This window comes from Oncorhynchus clarkii, chromosome 31, assembly GCF_045791955.1.
Source record: "Oncorhynchus clarkii lewisi isolate Uvic-CL-2024 chromosome 31, UVic_Ocla_1.0, whole genome shotgun sequence".
In the NCBI taxonomy this organism is placed as follows: Eukaryota; Metazoa; Chordata; class Actinopteri; order Salmoniformes; family Salmonidae; genus Oncorhynchus; species Oncorhynchus clarkii.
This window is the reverse complement of record NC_092177.1, coordinates 32,341,330-32,356,240: the sequence shown is the minus strand read 5'-3', so window position 1 is coordinate 32,356,240 and position 14,911 is coordinate 32,341,330. Positions and strand designations below refer to the sequence as shown.

Sequence of the window (14,911 nt, the reverse complement as noted above, 5' to 3'; positions counted from 1 at the left end):
TGTTTATGATCTATTTCACTTGCTTTGGCAATGTACACATATGTTGCCCATGCGAATAAAGTCCTTAAATTGAAATTGAATCGAGAGAGAGACAGAGAGAGAAGGATATGTTAAATCTAACAATTTCAAAACTAATATTGAATTATTGTCAAAACATTGATGAGGGTCTGCTCATAGTAGTAGTCATGGTATGTTGATATTGGAACAAGGCAACAGGATTTTACAAAGCTTTGACAGGATTTCAGTAACCTATTAGCGTAATTCCTGTGCCAAAGTGGTACAGTAGGCTATATTGGACAGGACCGGTGGGGAGTCTTGCAGTTTCATCACCATCCATCGTCACAAATCAGCAATTCAATTGGAGAACCTCTCACGCATCTTAAAACAACAGGCTGCTGCGTGCACCCCTTAGTGGAGGTGAGCAGTTACTGCATGCAGTTCTGACAACCATGAGAGGTTTATTTGAATTTCCTAACAGGAGACAAGTAAGGCCAAGCTTCATGACTAAAATCATTCGCATGAAACAATTCTCATCTATTTGTTGGCCAAGTTGTTAATGTGAGTGTCAGACGAAAGACCTACACGAGTCGGCAGAACACCTTTGAAAAGTGTTACTTTCTGGAAAGTAGAACGAAACGGAAGTAAATTCTAAGGTAGTAGGGATTATTTCCGGTGACGTCGGCTCTTGGGCTGATGCTTCACGCGGGAAACAGCGAGGTCTCCTCATCACGTTGACAGTAAGACATCAAGTTTGTTCGTTTTTATTCAGGGACGAATGTAGCGGATTCTAAGTAGCTGGGTAGACAACCAAACAGATGAGACCAGTAACATTGGCCTAGCTACTATTGACCCATTGGAGTCAAATAGTTAGCGAAGAAACGCCACATAATCACTAGCCGGCTAACGTTAACATGCTAGCCACACTGGCATCCATTTACTAGCCACATCGCTACGAATGGCCAGCCAACTATGGTAGCTAAATAGCTAGTATCGGCATGTTCTTGCCACAAAGAAAGCGGCTAGCTACAATTAGCATATTGTTGTAAATTCAATACTAAGCTTTTATACCCGTATTGAGTTGTCACTTGAAGCTAAACTTAGCTAGCTAAATATTTGCATGGTTGTTGTTATTAGCTAGCTAGCCTAAACTACATGTTTTGGTTTAACGCCAAGTTAGCTCTATAGTAAATGAAATGTCAACAGACTCACATGTTCACTCTCAAAGGAATTAGCTTGCTACCTAGCTAGTTAGCTGTTACAACTTGGGGTCCTCTGCAAACATTGCTAACTAGTTGTTTGACATTGTTTTATTCTGTGTACTCAGTTGAACACCACTTCTCGTGGAGGCAGAGATGGGAGACACGCTTGAGTTCAACGAGATCTACCAGGAATCCAAGGGGTCCTGGGTCAGTAGCTAGTTTACCTTATCATGCCATCTACCATCAGTGTCTTAACTAACCAGGTCCCGAGAGCCCCATGCCGTGTAGGCTTTTGTTGTAGCCCAGTACTTAGATGAATCAGGTGTTAGTCCTGTCTAGGATGAAAGTAGAACACATGCCTGTGGGTTTCCAGGATCAGAATTGAAGTACACATGGGTAGCGTGTATATTAAGGTTGTCATGATACCGGTATCAGATACTAGGAACGAAGCAAACAAAACATGAAGCAGACTTAATTTCTTATTTTGGCACCCAGTCACATTTAGTTTATTTGCAAGCTATAGCACACAATATTTGACAAAGGTAGAAGGACCATAGAGTGAAGTCTTTGCTTTGTGGTGCTTGGAAAATCTGGTAGTGTAAATCAGTGGTTCCCAAAAGGCGGGGTGCTTGGGGGTCATCCTCCCGCCTAATTCGGTTGTGCATCGTCAGTTCCTCTGGTCCTGTTAGTCATTGCACACCATATATATATATATATCTCTATCTCTTGTTATAAATGTCCAGATCAACTAGCCCATGTCAGCTAATGTTAGTTTTTTTTAATCCCTAATGCTGGAAGGAACCGTGTTGTTGTAATTGGTGTACAAATAAATGACCACAAACTGGAACCAACTGTAACTCAACATCTAGCTACTATCAAGTTTGGCTATAACAATAGCCTAAGTGTATTTATGTGTGAGCGGTGACTCCCCGCAGAACGACGGTCGTCTGAGGTTCAGTAAGCAGAATGTGGTGTATAAGAGCAGTAAGACGGGGAAGGTGGATAACATCCCGGCAGCAGAGCTGTCCCAGGCCACGTGGAGGCGTGTGTGCCTGGGACACGGCATCAAGCTGGCCACCAGCACCGGACATGTCTACAAATATGACGGCTTCAGAGACACGGTGAGGCGGTGGTGTGTGTGTGTGTGTGTGTGTGTGTGTGTGTGTGTGTGTGTGTGTGTGTGTGTGTGTGTGTGTGTGTGAATGACTGAGAGAATTTGTTTGAAAAATGTTTGTGAATGTCTGTGTGCTGTGATGGTGTGTTTCTTCGTGAGAGTTCTGTGGGCAGTTGTCGGGTGAACCTTTAGATACATTTCTTAATCTGTTCCTTAGGTTGTGTGCCTGGTCGAGTGAGTGCAAGAGTGGATGTGTGTCTCTGTGTGTGAGTGCAAGAGTGGATGTGTGTGAGTGCGCGTGTATGTGTGTATAATCTAGCCTTACCAGTGCTGCTGGAAAGGGAGAGAAGGAAGGCTGGTCTCCTGAGGTTAATCAGTGTGTATTTGAAAATGGTTTCTTCTGACTGTGGCGGTTCAGACAATGATGTCATTGTTTATTATCCTGCACACTGTCACTGGTGAGGAATTCAAACATAGGCTGGCTGCTCCACTAACCTGTCAGTTTGATGTGTTCACCTTCTATATCATGTTCCACTGGTTAAACCCCCCTCAGCCCCACTCCCCATGCATTCTCAATGCTTTGAATGTCTGTTTTCAAAAAGTAATGATCATTTATTTGATTTAGGAGTGGTGAAGTGCCCTGGCGAGTTTTGAAATCCACGTATCACGAGCCATCTGTTTGCTAACTTGGTACTACTTGTGAAGCGCGCCGCTCTGCAACGGCGTTTGCTTTGTGTTGATCAGGACTCGACTGTGTTAGCCATAACTGGGTTGTATTCACTAGGCACAACGCGGAAACAAAGCCGGGGCCAACACGGGGAGGGACGATCTTGTCCAATGAGAAGGGCTTGTTTTCCTTTTCTGTTGCAAAATACTTTTCTACGGTGTCTGCTGATGCATAGCACCCTGGTGATCCTATGGCAGCATCATATTAGTTTTTTCTTATTTAACTAGGCAAGTCAGTTAAGAACAAATTCTCATTTACAATAACTGAGTTCCCCGGGCCTAACCCGAACAACGCCGGGACAATTGTGAGCCTCCCTAGTTAGGGGGAGAGGAAGAGGGGTGGTGGAATGGAACAACTATGGGGTGGAGGATTGGGACTGTTTGGTGTTTTGTGCATATGCATATATTGATTGTGTGGATAGTGGATGGGAAGGCTGAGATGAGTGTTACTATGGTTGTGTGAGTGTGAGGTAAGCAACCGGACTCTGCCAAAATTGTAATGAGAGACTGCGCTCTTAATACAGGGGCTGATGAGGACAGCAGGAAAACACACACACACTGATATGTTTGTCTTTACACAGTTACAGGCCAGTCATTATATACACACACACACACACACACAGATTTATATCCAGTATATAGTCTGAAATGGAAACACACTTAGATCTGTATACATGTCCTGTCACATACAAACACAATGCCTTCATACATCTTCACAAACACATGCACAGATGCTGTCAACACACTGATCTGATATTCTATACACACACACACAGCTTGGCGTATAGTCTCTCTTTCGCTGTCCAACGCGCACACACACACACACACACAGACTGTGGGCTCTCACACACTCTAATAACCCAACAGACAAGCTGATACCCAGGTGCATAAACTCTCTTTCCCACACACTCTTTTTCCTCTCTCACGCACACACACACACACACACACACTGTCCTTCACACACATGTGGAAGTGATTGAGGTGTGTGTGTGCCCCAGCTCTAATCGGGCCTGCAGGATAAATAAACAGGCTGATTGTAAGCGGCGGAGAGGGAGGGAGCGGACGGATTACATTCACCTCCAGCATCCCAGGGGGCCAAGGGGCCATAATTGAGCTTTGATGAATTAGACCCCTCATCAAGGGGGAGGAAGGGAGAGGGAGGAAAGGGGGTGTGCTTTTTAGTTTTTCAGACTGGTGGGGCATTAAGGATTTAACTGAGAACATCTTTCTCCTCAATTTTTCCTCTTTCACGTTCTCTCTTCCTCCTCCCTCTCTTCCCCCGCCACACATCTCCTCTCCCCCCGCCACACATCTCCTCTCCCCCCGCCACACATCTCCTCTCCCCCCGCCACACATCTCCTCTCCCCCCGCCACACATCTCCTCTCCCCCCGCCACACATCTCCTCTCCCCCCGCCACACATCTCCTCTCCCCCCGCCACACATCTCCTCTCCCCCGCCACACATCTCCTCCTCTCCCCCGCCACACATCTCCTCCTCTCCCCCGCCACACATCTCCTCCTCTCCCCCGCCACACATCTCCTCCTCTCCCCCGCCACACATCTCCTCCTCTCCCCCCCGCCACACATCTCCTCCTCTCCCCCCCGCCACACATCTCCTCCTCTCCCCCCCGCCACACATCTCCTCCTCTCCCCCCCGCCACACATCTCCTCCTCTCCCCCCCGCCACACATCTCCTCCTCTCCCCCCCCGCCACACATCTCCTCCTCTCCCCCCCCGCCACACATCTCCTCCTCTCCCCCCCCGCCACACATCTCCTCCTCTCCCCCCCCCGCCACACATCTCCTCCTCTCCCCCCCGCCACACATCTCCTCCTCTCCCCCCCGCCACACATCTCCTCCTCTCCCCCCCGCCACACATCTCCTCCTCTCCCCCCCGCCACACATCTCCTCCTCTCCCCCCCGCCACACATCTCCTCCTCTCCCCCCCGCCACACATCTCCTCCTCTCCCCCCCGCCACACATCTCCTCCTCTCCCCCCCGCCACACATCTCCTCCTCTCCCCCCCGCCACACATCTCCTCCTCTCCCCCCCGCCACACATCTCCTCCTCTCCCCCCCGCCACACATCTCCTCCTCTCCCCCCGCCACACATCATCTCCTCCTCCTCTCCCCCCTACACACATCATCTCCTCCTCCTCTCCCCCCTCCACACATCTCCTCCTCCTCTCCCCCCTCCACACATCTCCTCCTCCTCTCCCCCCTCCACACATCTCCTCCTCCTCTCCCCCCTCCACACATCTCCTCCTCCTCTCCCCCCTCCACACATCTCCCTCTCCAGGATTATGAGAGGATCTCGGAGTTCTTCAAGGCCAACTACAAGGTGGAGCTGACAGAGAAGGACATGTGTGTGAAGGGCTGGAACTGGGGCACTGCTAAATTTTCTGGTAAACAACACCCTCTTAAACTCTAAAAGCCCGTCACACAACACCAACAGAGGATCTAATATAGTTTCCTCTTGGATGTTTTCACAACCAGATTTTTAATCTCTCTTGAAGCGTTCATTGTAGCATTTCTCCAGCTATGTTGAGGTGCATTGTGGGAGCTGTAGTCTTTAACACCCCCCCGCCCTCCGCAGGTCCATTGTTGTCGTTTGACGTGAATGACAGCTCCGTGTTTGAGATCCCCCTGGCCAGCGTGTCCCAGTGTGCCACCGGGAAGAACGAGGTGACGCTGGAGTTCCACCAGAACGATGACGCTGAGGTCTCTCTCATGGAGGTCCGTTTCTACGTCCCCCCCGGCCCCGCAGACGAGGGGGCAGACCCCGTGGAGGTAAACCACGCTCTACTGCCGGACCTGTACCAGGGAGGAGCACTAACTGGTTGAATGGTGGTCATCAGTGCCTTACTGGCTTTACCCCAGCAGATGGCGCTGCCACTACAGCTGTTCTGTACTCAGAAACAGTTGTTTTCACAGCAACATCAATGATGCAGTGATTGATGTTATTCCTGCTTAAACCCTCCCTTCCTTCCTGTCAGGCGTTTGCCGCGAATGTGCTGTCTAAGGCCGATGTGATCCAGGCTACAGGAGATGCTGTGTGTGTCTTCAAAGAGCTGCAGTGCCTCACACCCAGGGGCAGGTACTGTGACATCAGCACCATGAACCACTATTCATCAGTATTAGCAGTCATTACTTTATATAACGTTACTCTACGTTTATCAGATTGATCCGCAAATTGTTCACCTGGCTTGATACGTTCCCCCTTCCAAATAATAACGACCACGGACAAGTAGAGCTGAGCGATTTAATGCTTTTTGAAGTCTGTTTGTTTGATTATAAACAATAATCACGGTTTTGTTTTTTTATTTAAGAAAACATTATTTTTTTAAATGCATTATGAATTAAGGACACTACAATGATTTTAATGGAAATTCCAAAGCCAAAAATAGTGAACATTCAATTGCCAAAACTAAAATTTCACCTTGCCTCTGATCAGATCCACATTGCATAGACATCAATAGAAAAATAGGAAATTACTATGAAATACAATATTTCAGTTGTGTTTATTACTTCGTTTTTATTCGATGACTTTATCATTTCTCATTCCTTGAAGTCCTCCTCTCTTCTCTGCTCAGCCAGGAGCAGTCAGCCAGCCAGGCCATCTAACATTGTTCTCCCCCATACTGTACTGTCTTTAGTCATGCTACTAGTTGGTCAAAGTAGATAAGATATAACTTCCTCAACCGTCTCTGTCTCTCTTCATTGTGTTGTGTACATTCCTCTCTCATATGGCCTGTGTATATGGAACATATCGTAGCAGGTATCGTAACGTGTATCTGTCCAGAGATCTGAATCTAATGAAGAAATGCTCATGTCTCCGCCCTCACAATGGGAGTCGTTGTCCCAAAGGCGACAAGGCAGGCGACAAGCTTAGGTCCAAAACGCATTGGGATTATTTTAGGACCGATTCTGGTGAGAGTGAAACCAATCGCTTCACCTCTTCCTCTCTCATCTGTCTCTGTCCGAGACCGAAAAAACGGGCGCTATGGGTTATGGTCTTTGTAGTGTATTACCACATTTCTGTGCCGAACTAGATTAAATATTTGCTTAAGGAAAATGAAACCTCCTTCAGCCCAGAGTCCCATACAGTTCTTGAATTGATTTCTCTCGTGAATGATTTGATTTCTCTAGAGAAACGGCGAGTTGGACCCCCCCCCCCCAAAAAAAAAAACTTAATGGAATTCAAGCAAATTAACCAACGTCGGTCAATTAGTTGTTTAATAACCGCCCAAAAAACAAAATATCACTTGGTCACTCAGCACTACCACTACAAGACAAACACCTACTTTGATCAAAGGTCTTTCTCTCTTTCTTGCCCTCGTTCACCGACTTTCTTCTCTCTCTCTCTTTGTGTGTCAGGTATGATATCCTCATCTACCCCGCCTTCCTCCACCTCCATGGTAAGACGTTTGACTACAAGATCCCCTACACCACCGTGCTGCGTCTCTTCCTGCTTCCACACAAGGATCAGAGACAGATGTTCTTTGTGGTAAGTGTTGTGTGTGTTTGATTGAGGTGAGTGCTTGACAGTCGACTGTGGACTGTGTTCAGTTGTGTTGGGCACCAAACACACGCGGACAATGCAGTGTGAATGCCGTCGTGCTCACGTCAAACGCCGTGTCAGCCTCTTCAATTCATAACCATTCCCTCCCTCCGTCTACAGATCAGTCTGGACCCGCCCATCAAGCAGGGGCAGACCCGTTACCACTTCCTCATCCTGCTCTTCTCTAAGGAGGAGGAGCTCCGCCTCACCCTCAACATGAGCGAGTGAGTGGGAGAAATAAACGACAGCAGCTCGACAGCACATGGAAGAGGAACAATTAACTTGCTTTGTCGGGTGGTGAGAATCCCTTAATCCGATTTCTGTTTCTCTCCCCCTCTCTCTTTTGTGCCCCTCCCCCTTCCCTTCTTTCTCCCTCTACCATCCCTCCTCTCCCCCTCTCTCTCCCTCTTTTCCCGTAGGGAGGAGGTGGAGAAGCGTTATGAAGGGAAGCTCAGTAAGAACATGTCAGGTTCTCTCTATGAGATGGTCAGCAGGGTGATGAAGGCTCTGGTCAACAGGAAGATCACCGTGCCCGGAAACTTCCAGGGGTAAAAAACAACACACAAAAAACGCTCGCTTGCGGAATCACTCGTAAAACACACACCAATGTTCCTCCTCTCCCTAGAGCTCAAACTCAAACCCCGCGGTGCTTCCAACGGTTCCTCTTTTCTACGGACCTCATTATAGACCCATGTTATCATAAAGCACTTTGTCGTGCGTTTTGGTAATTGAGTCTCCCTCCCCTGTAGGAACACCCCAGGGGCCCAGTGTATAACGTGTTCCTACAAGGCACAGTCCGGTTTGCTCTACCCGCTGGAGAGGGGTTTCATCTACGTGCATAAGCCGCCCGTCCACCTGCGCTTCGAGGAGATCTCCTGTGTCAACTTCGCCAGAGGCACCACCACCACGCGCTCCTTCGACTTCGAGGTGGAGACCAAGCAGGGGAACCAGTTCACCTTCAGCAGCATCGAGAGGTACGGCGGGGGACTTGGGAACGGACACACGACCGCGTGTAGACTCTTTGCCTGACGAATGGTTTCTGTTTTTGTTTTTTTGTTTCCCTCTGTCCATCATAGGGAGGAGTACGGGAAGCTGTTTGACTTTGTCAACGCCAAGAAACTCAACATCAAGAATAGAGGATTCAAGGAGGTAACCTTTAGGAGATGTTTACTGTGGTGGAAGTACATTCGACTCTCGTCCGAGATGCGTTTGAGAAATATTGACGGATTTTGCTCTTTTCTTGTGTGTCTGTTGTGTACTCCTGAAGAAGAAGGTTGGTATGGTTACGGGGTTTCGGGAGGGTTGTCTTGGTTTTTTTGGTTTGTAGTGGTTACTGCTCGCATGGTGGGCAGGGGGGCGTGTCTGTGTTGGATGGGGGAAGAGGAGGGTGCTACCATTCTAATCATGGTGATTGGTTGCTGTGAATGGCCATAAATGATTTACTAATCGGTTTATGATTATGCTGAGACGCCGAGAGATGTGTGTGTGTGAAAAGGAGTGTGTGTGTGTGTGGTTGGTTGCCTGCGTTGTCTTGACTAATGTATTGCCTGAGGTGTTGCAGTGTGTTAACTGAAAGACGAAACACGTCCTCTAAACCAAATACAGGAAATCCTGATTTTTCACCCATAATGTTCTCTGGTAATATAAACAGAGCCAGCTCTGTCCGTCAACGGGCCACTTCGTTCCCCTGGGTGGGAGTTGCCATGGTAACAAAGCGACTACCCTGGGGTCACCCGAATGGTCAAGAACTACAAATGATTCTGTCCTCCACTTCCTCTTGTTTGTCTAGCTTCTAAACTTTTCACCTAGGGAGAATCTCAATTGCGCTTCCTTGATTCTTTGCGTCCTCTCTCTTCGCCTCCTCAAAAACTCTTGGATTTCGAGGTCTGCGCGGAGGGACCTCTGACCTCATCCAGGGGAGAATGACTGCCCCCTCCCTCATTGAAGCCGTGGAGTTCAAGGCTGACCGTGGTACTGCAGGCATTGTTTGCAGAAAACACGATCCCCCATGACATCTTCGTGGTCAATCTTCTTCACCAATCATGGTGCCAAATACATCAGATGTATGTCCTTGAGTCATTATTTTAAAATCCCACACAGAAGAAGTTAAAATGATAATTGAGTAGATAATGGCAGACTGCAGTACCCTGGTTGGCCTTCAACTGGAGTAACTCAGTGAGAGGGGGCAGCACTGAGCTAGCCTGCAATGTCACTTCCTGGAGTAGCTCAAACTGCGCATGTTATGTCTCCATGAGACGCCCATCTTAACCCACTTCAGTTGGCTTCAGTGCGCTATTGAGTCTTCCCATAAGAATGAATGGTGTCACGTAATCGATGGCTTTTTAAATTCATATATACAGTCATTGTTCTCATCCAATGGGATTTGAGAGGGAGGCGAAGAGAGAGGATGCGAGGAATCAACGAAATGCAATTGAGAACCTTCCCTGGTCTCACTTTATCCTAGGAGTAGTCCTAAAGGTAAGGAGGTAAGAAAAGGAAGCCATTTTAAAGTGTTGGAACACAGCCCCTGTAACTTAACCTGCAGTCCATAGGAAGAGATAGAGATGCAGGGCCTTGCTGGGGCAGCATGGGTAGTGTAGTCTGACTCTGCTACCCCCCCAACAGGGCATGAAGAGTAAGAACAACGAGTACAGTGACTCCGATGAAGACCAGCACGATGCCTACCTGGAGAGGATGAAGGCTGAGGGCAAGATCAGAGAGGAGGGAGACGGCAGCAACGACTCCGATGAAGACACCGGTGAGTGACGACTCCCACAGCCAATCAGGTCCTTGGTACTAAGAGATCTTAGGAATGTATTGCTGTTGGCTGTTGTATGGCTGTTGTGAGAGATTTCAATTTCCAACAGAGCAACCATGTTAGTGATCTTTTTTCTCTCCTCTTTACTAGATGAGTCTTTCAACCCTGGGGAGGAGAGTGATGTTGCTGAGGAGTGAGTTTTTACCCCTTCATCCATTGCCCACTTCAGTTCCTCTCTCTCTCTCTCTCTCTCTAACAGTTTTTCTCTCTCTCTCTCTCTCTCTCACAGTATTTCTCTCTCTCACAGTATTTCTCTCTCTCACAGTATTTCTCTCTCTAACAGTATTTTTCTCTCTCACAGTATTTCTCTCTCTCTCACACAGTATTTCTCTCTCTCTCTAACAGTATTTCTCTCTCTCTCTCTCTCTCTCTCTCAGGTATGACAGTAACGCCTCAGAGAGTGAAAGTGGCAGCGGAGGTGATGGCAGCGATGACGAGGGAAAGAAGAAGACTGCAAAGAAGGCCAAAGTAGTGAAGGAGAGGAAGCCACGCAAAGAGGTGAGAGGGAGGAAGAAAGAAAGGGGAGGAGCAAGGGGAATGGGGGCGGAGTGAGTCGTGAACAGTGAAATGTATGTTTATTGTATCGGAGATAAATATACTTTCGTATTGGCTCCTGGAGGCACCTAAATAGTTTGTATTTATGCACATGTGATATGTGTGTGTGCTCATGTTTCTCTCTCCCCCCCTCTCTCTGTCTTTTAGAAGAAGCAGAAGGACACCAACGCCCCCAAGAGGCCGATGAGTTCCTACATGCTGTGGCTCAACTCCAGCCGCGAGCACATCAAGTCGGAAAACCCCGGAATCTCAATCACAGAGATCTCCAAGAAGGCCGGAGAGATGTGGAAACAGATAGGGAAGGACGACAAAGAGGTGAGGGGGGGGGGGGGGGGGGCTTTATCTGCTCTCCTCATGTCTTTTTGTTCCTCTGTTCTGCTCTTCTCTCTTCATCCCTCTCTTTCTCCTGTTTGGGGGGGGGGGTAATTTAAATGTCCTCCACTTAAAGACATTTTATTAAGGAACTATTTATTGCATTTTAAATGTAGTAGCTGCTTGAATAAAACAATGTTTTTAATGGTGAGTGAGCGTTGCGCCTGGTCAAGTTTTTTTGGTTGCATCTCATCTCAGCTGTTGGTTGGGTGCCCTCCACTGGGCTCCATGGGCATTTTGAATAAAATAATTGTCACCCTAGCTAACTGTATTTAAACCGTTGTTTAGGAAAACAGATTGGTAACAAAGGGTCTCTCTCTGCTAGGGGTGGGACAGGAAAGCAGAGGAGGCTAAGAAGAACTATGAGAAAGCCATGAAGGAATACAGAGAGAACGGTGGAGGCTCCTCTACACCCTCCAAGAAGTACGAGACCACACACACACACACACCAGGGGAGGCTGGTGGGAGGAGCTGTAGGAGGACGGACTCCTTGTCATAACTGGAATGGAATAAATGGAACGGTTTGAAACATACGGAAACCACCTGTTTTACGCCATTCCGTTGACTCCATTCCAGCCGTGACAATGAGTCCGTCCTCCTATAGCTCCTCCCACCAGCCTCTGACACACAATCACCCATGAACATCAGATACGCACGCGACCAGGTACACTTACAAGCGCTCAAAACACACACTGGGAAACTTGCTTTTAACATGCGCACAAACGTCCGCCCATCTTTGACCATACATGTCCCTTTTCCGTTTCTCCACCAGGGAGAGCAAGAAGGCAGGAGGCAAGAAGGAGGACAAGGCAGGAGGCAAGAAGAGGAAGTCCGACGGAGGAGAGGAAGAAAAGGAGCAAGGAGGGAACGACAGTTTTAAGAGCCGAGAGTTTATCTCCAGCGAGGAGAGTTCGTCTGAGGGCGAACGGAAGGCCAAGAAAGCCAAAGGCAAACCCAAGGGCAAGGTACTGCACCATCACCATGGCAGCAATGGGAATAACTTTATTTGTGTAGCCATTTCCATGGATTATGATCAAAGCGTTAATTAAAATGAAATTGCGGAATTATCATAGTGACGACTCTTTCTCTCTCTCGCTCTCTCAGGAGTCTGAGGAAGAGGAGGAAGTGGTGACCACGCCCCCCAGCTCTGAGGAGGATTCTGACTAAGGAGAGGGAGAGGGGCCTCGCTGGAGCTTCTGATGACATCAGAACGAACAGGGAACATTTGGACAAGTTTACACAGTGACAGGTGCACAAAGACATGCAGATTGATTCAACGCTCTCACACACACACACACTAAGCGTTACATGGACCAATAACTTGTACTCTGTCTGTATGTCCAACACATTCTTAGAAAGTGAATTATTATGTACTACATTACCCATGATTCTACTGGGTTCTATTCTATTCGCCCCATGGGGATGGTTGTAGTTTAAAAGCACTGAGACATGCAGGGGTCTTCAGTCTTGAGTTTGTTTCTTGTTGCTTGTCCTTTTGACCTGTTTAGAGAAATGACGAACAGCAATTCTGTACTTTTCTTACATTTTCATTTCCATGTCATGTTTGTTTCTTTGTTTTCAGACAGAATTAATAAATCTTTTGTAATAAAATCTTTGATTGTTTGTAGGAGCTTGAGGAAAGGAAGTCCTCAAGGAAATTAAATTATTTAGGAGGCGATAGGACAAAGCACAGGAAGCCATTTAGGAGTACTGGAATGGGGCCATGAATATCTTTAATGGGTAGAGGAGATGTCGGTTTAACCCCCTTGAGACAGGTCTCCTGTTCATATTATAAACCGTGAAAAGACCCTCAGGAACACAAACTCACACACACCTAGAATATGTAGTTGAACTAAAATATAAAGTAAAGTGTTGGTTTCATGAGCTGAAATATAAGATCCAAGAAATGTTCCATATGCACAAAAAGCTTTTCTCAATGTTTTGCACAAGTTTGTTTGTTTGCCCAGACTAATTGATTTATCTTACAGGTGTAGCATATCGAGAAGCTGATTAAGCAGCATGGTCATTACACAGGTGCACCTTGTGCTGGGGACAATAAAAGGGCACACTAAAATGTGCAGTTCTGACACACAACACAATGCACACAGATGGCTCAAGTTTTGAGGGAGTGTGCCATTGTCATGCAGACTGCAGGAATGTCCACCAGAGCTGTTGCCAGAAAATGTCACGTTAATTTATCCACCATAAACCACCTACAACGTCGATTTAGAGAACTTGTAAGTACATCCAACAGGCTTCACAACAGCAGACCACGTATAACCACGTCAGCCCAGGACCTCCACATCCGGCTTCTTCACCTGTGGGATCGTCTGAGACCAGCCACCAGGACAGTTGATGAAACTGAGGAGATTTTCTGTCTGCAATAAAGCCCTTTTGTTGGGGGAAAACTAATTCTGATTGGCTGGGCCTGCTCCCCAGTGGGTGGGCCTATGCCCTCCCATACCCATCCATGCCTGCAGCCCTGCCAATTCATGTGAAATCCATAGATTAAGGCCTACAAGTTTATTTAAATTGACTGATTTCCTTTATATGAACTGTAACTCAGTAAAATTGTTGCATGATGGAACACTACACAGGGGCAGATAAGGATAGCATCAACACTTATTTTGTACCCAAGTATGCACTCTTCCTTTCTAACACAGTTTTTGTGTTTTCAAAAATGTAGAAGCGTTTTCAGACCATGAATGCGTTCATCAAAACTATTCTACCGTCAAATTTGAGCCCGACTGCTTGCAAAAAGACGAACGCAACCGTACTTATCGCTCGAATCCAAGCAGACAACTGGGTTGGTCTGTCTTTTAAAAAAATCCTAGTAGATCAATACATTTTCTTTGCAGTCATTAAATCATGTTGATCAAAATTGGAAGTATAGCTTTTCAAAGGTGCATAATTATGGGCAATTACTCTCCTTTAATGCATAATTCACCAAACAATGTCAAATCAAGTACATTGTATATACAAATGTATGTGAACACCCCTTCAACTTAGTGGATTCGGTTATTTCATCCTCACCCGTTGCGGACAGTTGTATAAAATCGAGCACACAGCCATGCAATCTCCATAGACAAATATTGGCATCAGAATGGCCCTTACTGAAGAGCTCAGTGACTTTCAACATGGCACCGTCATAGGATGCCACCTTTCCCAACAAGTCAGTTTGTCAAATTTCTGCCCTGTTATTATGTTAAGTGGAAACGTCTAAGAGCAACAACGGCTCAGCCGCAAACGGGTAGGCCACACAAGCTCACAGAACAGGACCACTGAAGTGCGTCAAAATCGTCTGTCCTCAGTTGCAACACTCACTACCGAGTTTCAAACTGCCTCTGGAAGCAACGTCAACACAAGAACTGTTTGCCGGGAGCTTCATGAAATGGGTTTCCAGCCACAAAAAGCCTAAGATCACCATGCGCAATGCCAAGCATCGGTTGGAGTGTTGTAAAGCTCGCCGCCATTGGACTCCGGGGCAGTGGAAACATGTTATCTGGAGTGATAAATCAAGCTTCACAATCTGGCAGTCCGACGGACAAATTTGGGTTTCACGGATGCC

The 14,911-nt window shown here is 47.2% G+C and overlaps 1 protein-coding gene across 2 annotated transcripts; it reads left to right on the top strand.

The window, feature by feature from the left end:
• The first annotated feature begins 679 nt into the window (after positions 1-679).
• LOC139390808 (FACT complex subunit SSRP1-like) lies at positions 680-12,954 on the top strand. 2 transcript variants are annotated; one of them, XM_071138208.1, is made up of 18 exons: positions 680-737; positions 1,325-1,406; positions 2,135-2,320; positions 5,337-5,442; positions 5,634-5,827; positions 6,034-6,134; positions 7,415-7,544; positions 7,719-7,822; positions 8,018-8,146; positions 8,348-8,572; positions 8,675-8,747; positions 10,224-10,356; positions 10,507-10,549; positions 10,794-10,914; positions 11,119-11,286; positions 11,669-11,766; positions 12,116-12,308; positions 12,448-12,954. In XM_071138208.1, exons 2-18 carry the CDS (start codon positions 1,353-1,355, stop codon positions 12,508-12,510), a joined length of 2,121 nt encoding a protein of 706 aa, XP_070994309.1. In that variant the 5' UTR covers positions 680-737; positions 1,325-1,352; the 3' UTR covers positions 12,511-12,954. The 2 variants fall into 2 exon arrangements, with proteins under 2 accessions (XP_070994309.1, XP_070994310.1); XM_071138209.1 differs by having other exon boundaries at positions 716-972.
• The last annotated feature ends 1,957 nt before the right edge of the window (positions 12,955-14,911 follow it).